Source organism: Eutrigla gurnardus, assembly GCF_963514095.1.
Source record: "Eutrigla gurnardus genome assembly, chromosome: 20".
NCBI classification, from domain to species: domain Eukaryota; kingdom Metazoa; phylum Chordata; class Actinopteri; order Perciformes; family Triglidae; genus Eutrigla; species Eutrigla gurnardus.
The window spans coordinates 21,151,989-21,165,614 of record NC_139931.1 but is presented as its reverse complement, the minus strand read 5'-3'; the positions used below and the strand labels follow the sequence as shown (position 1 = coordinate 21,165,614).

General features: G+C 43.3%; 1 protein-coding gene across 1 annotated transcript in view; it reads right to left on the bottom strand.

The window, feature by feature from the left end:
- The window catches only part of prr12b (proline rich 12b), a 48,108-nt gene extending 34,492 nt beyond the window's left edge, over positions 1–13,616 (bottom strand). The window contains exons 1-2 of the mRNA XM_084036207.1: positions 13,061–13,616; positions 702–859 (exon numbers count right to left, since the gene is read on the bottom strand). Of these exons, the coding sequence (XP_083892333.1) occupies positions 702–859; positions 13,061–13,143 (241 nt within the window). The 5' untranslated portion in view covers positions 13,144–13,616. The remainder of the gene's footprint in view (positions 1–701; positions 860–13,060) is intronic.
- Between the last annotated feature and the right edge of the window lie 10 nt (positions 13,617–13,626).

The following is a 13,626-nucleotide window of genomic DNA, read 5'->3' as shown; positions in this document are numbered from 1 at the left end:
CATGTAGAGACAGACAGGTAATCAGTCTATCACAGGGCTGACATGTAGAGACAGACAGGTAACCAGTCTATCACAGGGCTGACATGTAGAGACAGACAGGTTACCAGTCTATCACAGGGCTGACATGTAGAGACAGACAGGTAACCCGTCTATCACAGGGCTGACATGTAGAGACAGACAGGTAACCAGTCTATCACTGGGCTGACATGTAGAGACAGACAGGTAATCAGTCTATCACAGGGCTGACATGTAGAGACAGACAGGTAACCAGTCTATCACAGGGCTGACATGTAGAGACAGACAGGTAACCAGTCTATCACAGGGCTGACATGTAGAGACAGACAGGTAACCAGTCTATCACAGGGCTGACATGAAGAGACAGACAACCATTCACTCTCACATTCACACCCTTCACTGTCTTTGGACTGTGGGAGGAAGCCGGAGAAGCAGGAGAGAGCCCACACTTACACGGGGAGAACATGCAAACGCCACAGAGAAGGAACCCGAACCCGACCGGGAATCAAACCCGGGACCCTCTGAGTGCTACCCACTACACCACCGTGCAGCCCAAGAATGATAGTGATGATAGATGTAATATAATATAATTAAAGCTAATATCACTTCCAACATACACTATACACAGAAAAAAAACACAGTATTTCTAGATTTGTCTCGCAACAGAGTATCCAATAGATACTTACCAAGGGTGCGCCCAGGAGCACCCCAGGCTCCACCCTGTCTCGAGCTTCCTGGGTGGTGGTTGGTTGCATAGCCCTGGAGGGTGTGAGGGGTGCCATAGGTTTGCCGGTGGAGCAGCTCTGAGTCTGGGTGGGTCGATCTGGAGCTCCCATACACAAGGCTGAGAAACACATGGTCGTTAGCATGGAATTTTACACAGGTCCTTATTTACAACACATCTGCTGGGGGACAAGTCACATGTTGGGCCTACAATTTAGTAGTCCACATTCTGCACTGTAGACCCCAAGTATCATATGCAAGATTCTCACCTATATGTAACATCTATTCCACTAGCATTTGTTCATTCTTCCTAAAAAGTAGAATGATGTTCCTGGGATTTTCTGTTTCTTCACTGGCAATGACATTTATTCCATTCATCTATTCCTTCTAATATAAACTATGAATGTGTAAATCATTTTCAAAGTGAACATTTATGTGCTGGACGGAGGATATCTCCTACTTCACTTAAAAGTTCATTTTAAGTGTCTGTGACCTGGAGTCTTCATGTTTCCAACATTGTGAAGTCACATCCTGGATCACAATTGCCTCAAATTTGGTGATGTTACAAAATCCTGCTGGCATGTCCATCTAAACTCCGATTTTAAGGTGAGCACAGAGATTATTTCCTCTTTAGAAGATGAATGGGAAAATACCCTTCTCGAGTGCACACACAGTGCACACACAGGGCTAGGACTACTTCTTCTGGACAGAGATCTGGGATGTTGATCCTGGACCCTGCTGGAGTCAATATCCCCTTTTACACTGCCTTTTCATTGTGGGAGTATTATGCCCTTTTCCGCCTTCCGTAGTTGTTTTGATGCAATCAAGCTAATCTGCTCATTGCATACGTCACACAGCCGATAAGTCAATAGACAAAACTGGAGCCACTTGTTTCTCACTCTTTCTGCAAAGCCGGGGTACTACAAAAATGCACACACCATTACGGCGCAAACAAAGCCATTACAGCAGATTCGTCTGTGTAAAAGGGGCTAGTGTCTGAGTTAGGGAGTTAAAGCCCCGGATATACAGATTACCACTGGTCCCACCGATGACTTCACTCTTCACTTCTTTTCTGGCTCCTCTTTAAGCCCTTGGAATTTTTCAAGCTTCTCATGTTCCTTCTTCCTGATGTTTCTGTCTCTTGTTAGAGATCCATCTGTCACTACTGCTGTGCTCTGTTCTTGGTCCACCACCATGATCTCTGTTTGCTTAGACATCACCAGTTTACCAGTCTGGATCTAAAAGGTAATTCTCAACCACCTTTGGAGATGTGGTGCAGGCAACGACCGGCTTTCTCTCTTCTTCGGATCAAAACGTCTTCAAAACATCACCTTCTATTCCGGCTCGCTCCTTTCACAAAGAGGCTGGCTCGCCTTGTTTCGCCTCTGAGACGTGACGATTCTAACAGCCCTTTCCGTCTCTGTAGCTTTATAATAACGACGGTGCATTAAAAACGGAGTGATACTCCCGCAACGAAAAGGCAGCGTAGAAGGGGCTAATACATCAAAGATAGACAGGATATAGAACAGGGGCATGCAATCGCATCAGGCATTAAGATGCGAACCATGGGGAATGAACTATTTGCAATGTCAACTTTGATAAACTAATTTCATTATAAAAATAAGGATAATTTAAAAAATGTGTTACACTGAACAAACACTGAACTTTTCCTACGGGCTACAGGTCTCAACAATTTCTACAATTGAAAATCTTCTCTTATGAAATTGAAAATACCAAAATACATCAAATAAAAAAAATAAAAACGAGTTCCACCTTGGCTTTAGGCCAATGCTAATGCAAATTATTTTGTACCATTTTGCTTGTGTTTCTAAAGGCTGGGAATCACCGGCCTACTATATGATTTTATCGCAATACTTAATTGACAATATAATTGTATTAAAATTGTTAAAATTTGTGAGTATTGCCATAACATATATTGCCATATACAGTATTGTGATTTATGACCATTTTTCAGCTGCAGATTCATTCATTCATCCCCAAAACCAGTTACCCCCAATCAAGTATGGCAGCCAAATTTTAAACAGTCAGCGTTCACATGCTCTGAAGTAATTGGTTTACAGTTTTCTTAAATGTCATGTAAAGAAGAAACTGTAATCTGTGTAGGGGACAAAAAAACTGGGTTCGGAATCACCAGAGGCCTCACGATACGATATATATCTGATATGATAAAGTTTTCACTGGGTTCATCTCACTTTATTGGAGTAAAATGTTTGTTTTGACCAACTTCCTGTCAATCCCTCTGACTTTACCCATGGCCACAAGAACAAACTCAGCACCATCTAGTGGACTAAAGAAGCAACTGTTACCAAATGGTTTAACTTGGATTTGCAACATATCGTTTTATTATAAAAGATCTTACTTGATGTCCGTGTATCAAGATAATAGTGTTAAAAACTATACAATACTATGATTGATTAATTGTGCCCCACTCCTACTAAAGGTTGCTGAATGCAGCATTGGGTCGGGTTTGTCTTTATCCTTGTCCAGGTGATCGGTACATCTGGTTCATCATCGATTGTGTCAGCAGGTTGGATGTTTCCTTTTACATACCTACAGCAGTGGAGCAACACCAACATATCGTCCTCATCTTACTCACAACTCTTTCACTTGCTGTTCAAGGTGACAGGGAACTCGCAGGTGGTTCATCCAGGCATCTCATCTGCGCTCGCCATAGTGGGACTGACTCACACACCAATTGGTCTGATCAAGGATGCCGGAAGTAGGATGGTATAGTGTCCAAGTTGAGTGTTGCAGCTGGTGTGATCGCATTGCAAGATGGTCTCTTGTTTTGCCTTTCTATCATTATTACCAGCCGTGGCAGGATGTGGCTTTTATTTCCATCTTGTGAGTCTGTGTGTGTAATCGTGGTAAAATGTGGTCCTGGAGATACTTTAGCGGGAACTACCACAGACGTGGTTTTGAGTATTTTGCGAGGTGCCAGACTGACATGTTGCAGGATGGGGTTGGAGGCTGTAAACCAGCCAAAACTCAACCGGCATGAGCTGCTCACAGTCAGCAGAAGACAAGTTCTTTCAGGGGTCAACAATTATTTTACCTTTTTCAGACAAAGATATGAAAAAAATTGACGGTGTATCCAGAATGATTCTAGAAAGAAAAACACATACACAAGAAATGCTATTTTTTGCTAATTGGATCCAAACCACAGTTGAGACAGTTGCAATTCCTTGAGATTTGGATTTCTACAGATCTGTCTATGCCTCAGATTTCAAAGTGTGGAGGTGCTGCTCTTTGGAGCATGCTGTGGAGGAGAACGACAAAATCAATGTTCTACTCTCAGTTTTACTCTGCTTTCTCTGTCGGCTGTACATTGCATGGCAAGGAGCTCTGCAAGGTGACTTGACAGTCGGTTGGCATCCGAGCCTATCCAGTCCTTGGGCCCTAGTTTCGTGGCGCAGCGCAGGGCGGCGCAGGGTGGCGGAGCCGGCGCAATGCAAGTTTCGACCCGCGCAGCCTTGCGCACGGTCAGTTTGGCAGTTTGGTGGATCGCCTGTGCCAAGATGGGTGTGGCGGCGCAGCAGGGGGAGGCGTCACAGATTCAGCTTGGCATAGCGGAAGTTTCGTGGCAAAAAGCCTCGCCGAGACTGCGCTGAAAGCTCGCCAGCTCCGACCTGGTCTACTCTCGGCGCAAGGCGCAAGGCGTAGATAAAGTCCATTCATTAAAGGCGAATCACAGCTGGCGGAGTGGAAGTTTGGTTGAGAGATCTCACAGGCAGGTTTCCACAGTTCCAGGCACATTTAAATGCAATAAATAATCACAACAAACACTATTTAATGCAACTAATTGAATCAACATGTGAATTTATATCTATATAGATTGCCCCGTCACATCTGAGGCGGATGGCACGCGTAACGGAAACTCAGCCTCTCGGACCAAAACATCTCCCTCGCTCTCTCCTGTGTTTTATAATATCGGCATTGTTATTATTATGATATGCACGCACAGCATGTGATGCGCGTTGTGGGAGCGGCGGCGCTGCTTCTGTCATCGGGTTGTCAAGTGACGGAACTTGCACTGAACCTCCCCTAACGCATTAAAGGTGAGGAGAGGAGCTCATTTGATTGGTGAAGATCTGAATCGGCTGTATTAATCCCAGTCCACGCCTTGCCTCCTCCTCGTTTCCCACTCACGCCTTCTTCTCCTCCCTCTTTCCCACTTGCGCGGGTGGGAGTGACGGGAGATGTGCCTGCGCGAGCCTGCGCGGTGCACGAAACTTGCAAAGTCCAGGCGGACACACCCCGTCGGCATGGCGCAGGTGCGCTGAGAGCTGACTGCGCCTGGTCTACGAAACTAGGGCCCCTTGTGTTCATCTTTGAGCTTTAACGACCATCATGCCTTGTAAACCGTTCTGTGTACATTAACATTTCATTTACATTTCAAATACCTCCAACGTTACTGCACAGTGTAAGGTGGTAGGGGTGAAATGCCATTTTCGTTAAACACCTATTTCCTGTTTATTTTAGGGAGTTAAGCTAATACTGTGTTCAAACCAAAGGCAAAGCACATTTTTCAAGCAGCGATATTGCATCCAAATTCAATGCAATGATGCGAATGCAAATAACACAACGCAAATTAGGCATATATGCAACACAGGCTTATGAGACAACAAGAACTGTAGTGTGAACTGTACAGTGATCTGATCACTTTGTAGCATGAACTCAGCATAAATGAACAATGAGAGTCTGTCACGGTACACTCAATTAACCAATCAGCATCACTTCTAATCAAGCCTGTCATATATTTATTATTTATTATATAGCTTTAAGGGTGGCAATCGAAGTACCATTCGCTCTCACTACATCTGCCGCTATTTGCCGCAAGATTTCTATCTCTGTAATAAAAGTATATAGCAACCGCATTTCCTCTACATTTGACCGAAACACCAAACATTACTTTATGAATATGTGTTTATGAAAACATTCTGGTTTCTCTTCAGCCTCACACTATTTTGCAACAAAGCAGATTTTTTGTTTTAACTTGTTTGACAGGTTTTTTTTGATAGTGTAGATTTGTTTTTCTACACAGTTGAAAACCTCATGAAGCAGTTGTCCATTTGACATTGCACTCTCTGAAATGTAGTTTTTACTTTTCGACACATGTAGAAATCTTGTTGCTACTAGTTTATAATTGCTGGGCACTTGATTTGTTCAAACTTTTTAAAACGGAGTTGTAATATCAATTTACTAGAGTCCGTCCGATATGGGATTTTTCGGGCTAATGCAGATTCAGATACAAACCGGTAAAAACATTCTGATATCAATATATCAATGATATTCACTCCAATTCTGAATGACTTTCTGGACCATTCTAGCAACACTTATCATATTATATTCTTCAAAAATGTATGTTTAATATCTGCGCATATCGGAGAGCATCGATAGGGTACACAATAAATTGAATCCAAAATTGCCATGCAATGCAAATTTAACGCAACAAGAGCTATGGATCGGTACCATTATTGCGCACTTGTAAATGCAACCTGATATGACTAACTGAATGTCATCTTTGTAATCAACTAGGCATTTTTCTTCGAGACACAAAGCAAACCACATCAGAAACAAAGTGTTCACAGACCAGCCACAGCAGTGTCTGAACACAGACGTGCCATGGTTGTCTTTCTTCTCTCCCGATTGTGTTCCTGTGAATGTTGAAAGCAACCAGGAAGCAACTCCAATACATAACAGACGCTGTATTCACTGATAACTCTTTACTCTGTTTCTAAGGGCGTTTTCACACCTGCCTTGTTTAGTTCGGTTGAATCGAATCCTGGAGCGTTTTCCCCCTTGGTGCAGTTCGTTTGGGAAGGTGTGAACACATCAATCGCACTCGGGTGCGGACCAAAACAACCGGACCGAGACCTCCTGGAAAGGGTGGTCTCGGTCCGGTTCCAAACAAACTCTGCTGCGGTTCGATTGTGGTGAGAACATGATCCAACCTCGATCCGACCCAACTGCGGGCGCGTTGAGCCTGTTTTGGACTAAACCACCTCCCGTAGCCAGCTGCGCTGTGCATTATGGGTAGAAGATGGTCGAGATGAATCCGAGTAATCGTGGACAGACGTGGACTCGTGAGGAGGTGCAGTGCCTCATAGAGATTTGGTCGGATGACTATATAAACTCACAACTTTCGACAACACATAAAAACACAGAAATCTACTCACTCTTCAGCAAACAGCTCGGGGAAAGGGGGTTCCGGAGGTCTGCTGCTCAGTGCCGCATCAAAGCAAAAAAACTTTGTCAGGAGTACATCAAAGTCGTGATGCACTAAAAAAAAAAGGGCCAAGAGCAACCCGCGTAGCTTTCCCTCCATTGTAAAATTGAAAAGTAGCACTCTGGAGGCTGCTCTTCTTTGTTTACTTCCGGGAGTTTCCCCACGAGGAAATTCCGACCAATTAGAGAGCAGTTTCCCCGCGCATCAAACATTTTGGTCCGCTTGTGAATGCTGCCGTGAGAACACAAACCAAACTCGAGGCAATTTGCACCATTGTAACAAGTTGGTCCCTGATTCGGACCAGAGCAAACGAACCACAGGTGTGAATAAGCCCTAATTTCCAAAGCTCTTACCAACATGCTGCTCAGCACATCAGTTCATCTCGCATGCGAGGCTGAATCCAAAATGCTTCACGTGTGTTCCAGCATCAACAACATCAGTCTCACAACATGAATACACTAACACAATGACCTATATACTATAAAGCTAACAACAGCATTACAATATGCTTGGTCTGCTTCACATACGGCAAGAACAAGGCATGGTTTTTATGGAATGCAAAACCCTAGAAATTAACCACAATTGATGACGTTTCACAATATTGTGTATAGTGTATTACAAATTATACCACATGAAATTCCAGTAGTTGTTTATCCACTATGCATGTATTATACACTGCTTATTTTTCACAACCCTGTCTTCTGCATTTGGTCAGTTCTCATCCATACAGGATAGGGAATCAGAGGCCCAACAATACAATATCATTGCGATACTGTCTCTGTATGATCGTATTGCAAGTTTAAACAGTAGTGTGATAATATTGTATATTTTGATTTATTACAGTTTTTTTTACTGATAATTGTTAAATATGTAATATCTAATTAGATCAAGTTTTCACTGTTTCTCTCATTTCAATTATTCGTATTGCAACAAAATGTGTCAAACAGACAGACAGACAACACTCCATCTTTGTTGTAACCAACTTCCTGTCAATCCCTCCATGGCCACCAGAACAAACTCTAGCACCATCTAGTGGGCTAAAGAAGCAACTGTTACCAAATGGTTTAATTTGTAATATTAATAGTTATTAGTAGTTTAGTAAAAAAAAAAGATAATTGGTGTCTGTGTATTGATAAAAAGAAATGCATACATTGTCTGCCTCTGCTCGGTCCTAAGATAAAATGGCAATCAGCTGTGGGGTTTTCTTTTAAATATAGCTGCTTTCAGGTTATATTGTTGTCTGCTATAAATACATGCTGTCATATGTTTGAAATTAAACCTAATTTGGACTAGTTAAAACATCAGTAGTAGGCCTATGTTCAGAAATTGTCCAAGTTGAAGTTGACTGAGACTGCCATTCATGAATTTAGATAGATAGATAGATAGATAGATAGATAGATAGATAGATAGATAGATAGATAGATAGATAGATAGATAGATAGATAGATAGATAGATAGATTCTATTATGATGTCATAACCAAGCTACAGGTCTTAGCATAGAAATAGAGCAGGAGTAGAACAGAAATTCAACAGTTGTACAAGTCAAGTTTGTTACATGATTGAAATAAGTAAAAATACCATTCAATTATTATCGCTGTCCACAAACATTTATCAACACAATTCCAATTACTATATGTCTGCATGAAAGTCATTGTTAAATATTGTTTACTTCCGGATCACTTCTTCAGTTAGGAACCTTCCTAAGCAAAATAGACTATTCGACTGCACCCAATGTCTTACTAGTTAGCTAGCTTAGTTAGCCAGGAAGCTAGTTAGCTAAGTAGCTAGTTAGCCAGGTAGCTAGTTAGCCAGGTAGCTAGTTAGCTAGTTAGCTAGGTAGCTAGTTAGCGAGGTATCTTGTCCTCCAGTGAGGTGGAGGGATCGTTACACTCAGCTCTGCTGCTGCTCATCAGCCTGCTGCTCCGGTCATTTTGTGTAACCAGGGGTTAAATTGGGCGGGAGCCCAGTGGAGCTGAGCTCCGCCTCCTCATGTCCAATGGGCCAGAGCTGATGGGTGCTATCAGCTCTGGCCTTCAATATCATCCTACCACATTTGTATGTCTTTAATCTCCCATTCAACATAATAGCATTTGGTCTTCATCAGCTATTCTCTAGAGTACAAAGAGAGATGTTTGAGCCCAAGCCCAACCCAGAATCCATCTGTGTCTCGCACAGTCATCAACAGTATTTTCAGTCCAAAATCGTCTCGATAGCTCAATAACGGCCTGTCGATCATACATCATGCCGACGTTGCGTACCCGTGCTTGTACTCGTGCATGAGCAACTTTACCGTGCCGAAGCACACCTCTAACAAGCAGAGGAACAGGACCGTGAGCTCGGTATGGAGCATCACATTAGTCAAACAAACTGGACTTTGGGGGTCAAATGTGCTTGGGAACGGTATGGCCCACCTAGTGTGAGTGGGCATTAAGACTCTTGAAACGGTCGTTAATTCAGTAAAGTTCTCAGGCATTCATTCAAATGTTTGTTTTTAAATGACCACGGTCAAATAATCTAATTGGGTTCATTCATTCTGGCTGATCGAATAGAGATGAGATTTGACATTGAAGCGGACCCTACAAAAAATTGTATTTTGCAAGTTGAGGTTGTTTTGCTTTCTAAAAAAAAAATACGGTGTGGCTGGAGAGGAATGCCCAAAGTATTGTGTTGGATTTTAAGAGGAGGTATCATTTCAATCAGCCCTGTGTAATGCACGGGGGTTTCATCCTCGCATTCTCACTGAGAAACATTCCTTTTACCGGTTTGCTGTTCAATGTGTTTGATTTCATCTCGTCTCTTTCTTGTAAATGCTGTCTTACCCTATTGTATTCGATTCTATCTTCCTACTTCACCTCATCCTCGAAAAAGAGAAAAGAAAGAAATGTAATGACTGGACCCGGACCGGGAGCAGGAGCAGGACTGGGAGAAGCACCGTGGCTCTTTGGAGCCCGCTCTCTGAAATCATGTCCAAGTTTTTCCTCCACGACTTTTTAGCCTTAAGCCTAAGCCATTTTTTGTTTATCTGCCTCAGAAGCGCAGGCACTGGCCAATGTTAATCATCTCAAAATGCCATGAATCAGCTCGTCTACCACTAATTGTATCATCAACATATATGATGCACGGCAAAATCACGTGCACCTGAAGAGTCATGTAAACGCACAACGTGCATAAGAAACTCAACTCTCTCGTTTTGGGGTGCTAGGTATGATCGTATTCCCATCGCTGATTTAACACGTTGCACTACTGCCGATCTCAATGTGTTACACGTCACCCCATCTGGTTCCTCAAAGCCAGGATGCTTGTGTAATAGGAGACACGGTAAAGTTCAATATATATTCGGCGTGATTGTGGCATATCAAGGGCTCTTCTTTCCATGATTATGGTGGCGTCTCTGTGTAAAAACGCCTATAGTCGGTCTATGCTTCATAACATTACTACTCCGCTCATAGTCATTACTGTAAAACCTCAGCGAGCGTTAGTGGGTTTAGTTTATACAGAAGTGTCCCAGTACAACAGTCACTATTACAGTCAGCCGTACACATGAAAATGTCCGGCACTCTGAACATGCTGCTACATTGATTTGAATGGAAATGTCCCTTCTACTCTGCTTTCATTTCTGTGGTTCTTACCTGAAAGCATTAATGGATGCATGACTGTACTAAATATTCCATTAAAGCCTGAGTCTTCACTTTTCTTGCCCAATTTATACAATACAATTATTAATCTTATTTCTTGCTCTTGTTTTCATCCATCACAGAGGACAGTTGACGACATTACTGTTGATCAGTAGAAGGCTTGTTTCCTAGATCAGAGGTCTTCAACCTTTTTTAAGGCCAAGAAGCCTGTGGCTGATAGTGAGCCGGTGGAGGGAACTAAATTATATACATATACATACATATCGTATAAAATTGTGTTGCTTATTAAACCGGGCCAATAATAATGTGTAGTGCAGCCATAGTGCCATGTATAACAGTACTTTGTAATGATGTATACAATGCCAAGTCATTTAAATAATAATTGTTGACAGATTCATATATTTATAGAACACATTTAAAATTCTATATTGGCATTTCTACATCACAATGTCATAACATTCAATGAATAGGAAGATTTATTTTTGTTTATTATAGGTTGTATTCGTGTTAATGTGTAGTTTTGAATGTATTTTAATTTTTGGAAGGAAAAAAAAGTTTGGGAACAAATCATTCCAGGGAAAGGCTTTTCCAATTCACTCAGCCACTAAATCATTTTGTTGGTTCAAGACTCCTCACCTTTAAATGTTTTCCTCAGCAACCTCTCAATCTGTTTCTGTAGTAATTAGTAAAAACAAATGTTTTACTACCTTCATCCATATAATTTATGCTATTGGCATGTATGTCATCTTCTTTAGCTCAACTGTTCTTTACCAGGCAGAGGCTACAGGAAATGGCCCACCTAACAACATTGCCAAATGGACATGTTGCAGTGGATTGAGCAGGTTGGACTGAGGGCAGACCTACTTTACTGCAACCTGAGCTGGGTGAGGCAACTGTGGGGGCAAATACAGCAATAATGTGATTAGCATTTGTGCATCTGCCTTCATTGTGGAGTTGTATTGTTTTTACTTTATTATTATTATTATTATTATTATTGTCATTTTTCAACTTCATTCCATTTAAAAAAAATAATGCAATACATTGGCAGCACTGGTGACGGAGGAACATCGAGTTTACACGGGGCCCTTTTGGGTCGAACGGAAGACTGATGTGGTTGTCAAGGCGACCGCTAACGTGAAGCGAGGCTAACGGGAGCTAGCTAACGTTAGCATGGCTCGATGCTGCGCTTCATTCCAGCACACAAACACTGACGTGTCGGGAAAAGCCCACGTCGCCTGTCACTTATCAACGGCGGCAGCTTAAACACAGCAGGGGGCCAGACGTGTGGAGTCGGCCAGGAGTGAGAGCGTTGGCTTAAGTGTTAACAGTTTGCTAACGTTGATCAACACAGCCACTTTGGAAGGGAAGTGGCCGCAGCTCCGGTGCTGCACCGACTATCAGACCCAGGGAGAATGTGACGGGAAAGTAACTCAACGTGTAGCCCACCGAGGGTGCAAGCAAACGTTACCTTTAGTTACCTCGTTAGTAACGAGGAGCACCGGCTCCTGTTTACTTGCTAACGTAGCAGCGTTGCGTTGACAGTCGCGGGCACATTTGTCAGCCACGTGACACCATTGTAATAGCGATGTTTACTAATAAGGGATAATGTCCGCCTCGGCGTTAGAGCACCGACACGTTAATTCGTAGCTTCTGCCATATTTGACACTGTTTTTTATATACATATATATATATATATATATATATATATATATATATATATATATATATATATATATATATATATATATATATATATATATATATCAATGCAGCTGGTGTTACCACAACCACCTTATCCGAAGAGTTGAGTTGGACCATCTTTAAATGAAAGCTTTCGTATCAAATCAACAGATAACATTACAACACTCGTTACTACTACATTAGGCTACTTTTCTATTTCATGGAATGCGGTAATGCGGGCTGCTCTGAATTACTAGTGCTCGGTAGCAGGCGGCAGCTGTAACGTTATGCACCGGGCTGCTTTGATTAGCAGACAATTAGTAGTACTGTGGGCTCCCGAGCAACCTGCGAGCGTCCCTGTCAGCCATTCGTTAAGTAACACGCAAAGACAAAGCTGCAGCGGAGACAATGCAGTGTGATGTGATCTTTAATTAAAAAAATAAAATAATAACAAACTGGTTGCAGCAACCCATCCCCCTCCGTCTCTCCCCTCTCCCCTGTCTCCGTATCACTATTAACCTTCCATCGCATTCCATGCATTTTGGAGACAGCCCTCCCCCTCCCATACCCCTCCCCTCCCCTCCCTACATGACAATACTGGCTGGCTGTACCTGAGACTGGTGGCCGTGTGGCAGCACCACGCAGCCCGGCTCAATGCAGAGGCGCAGGCAGCGCTGTGGCATTGTTAAGAGCTCACACTGGTGCACCCACGGGGGAGCCGTGTGGGTGCCCCATGCTTCGGCCACCGAAGCTTACCTTGCTTTGGCCGATCTGTCGTAACTCCATCCCGTCCCAGCCCCGAGGTCTCCGAAGCCTGCAGCGGGATAATTCCTCTCCATGAAAGAAAGGGCTGGATGAAGATGGACAGATAGTGAGGGGGAGGGGAGGGAGGAATGTCTTCTCTTCTCTGCGCTCGCTTCTTTTTATTTCTCCGCTTGACGAGCCTGTAGACTGGGAGGAATGGAGGGAGGAGGAGGAGAAGGGGGGGGGGGGTCACATCAGCCAGGAGCACCTCCTCCCTCCTCCTCTCCTCTCCTCATATATTTCACTGTCTATTGTCTCCTGTGTTCGGCCGACGGGGCCGTAGAACAGATGCTCCACGTTGTTCGGCAGCGTGAAGAAGCGACGCCGCGTTCACGGTGATCCGGTGCTGCGGCTGCTGCTGCTGCGGCGGCTCACTCACACAGAGGAACCGCACTTTCGCTCATTTTGTTCACAAGACGCCATTTTTAAGAGGAATGACTGGGCTGGCGTTCATCCTCCCTCCCTCTCTCTCCCACTCTCTCTCTCTCTCTCACACACACGCACACACACAATTTGTC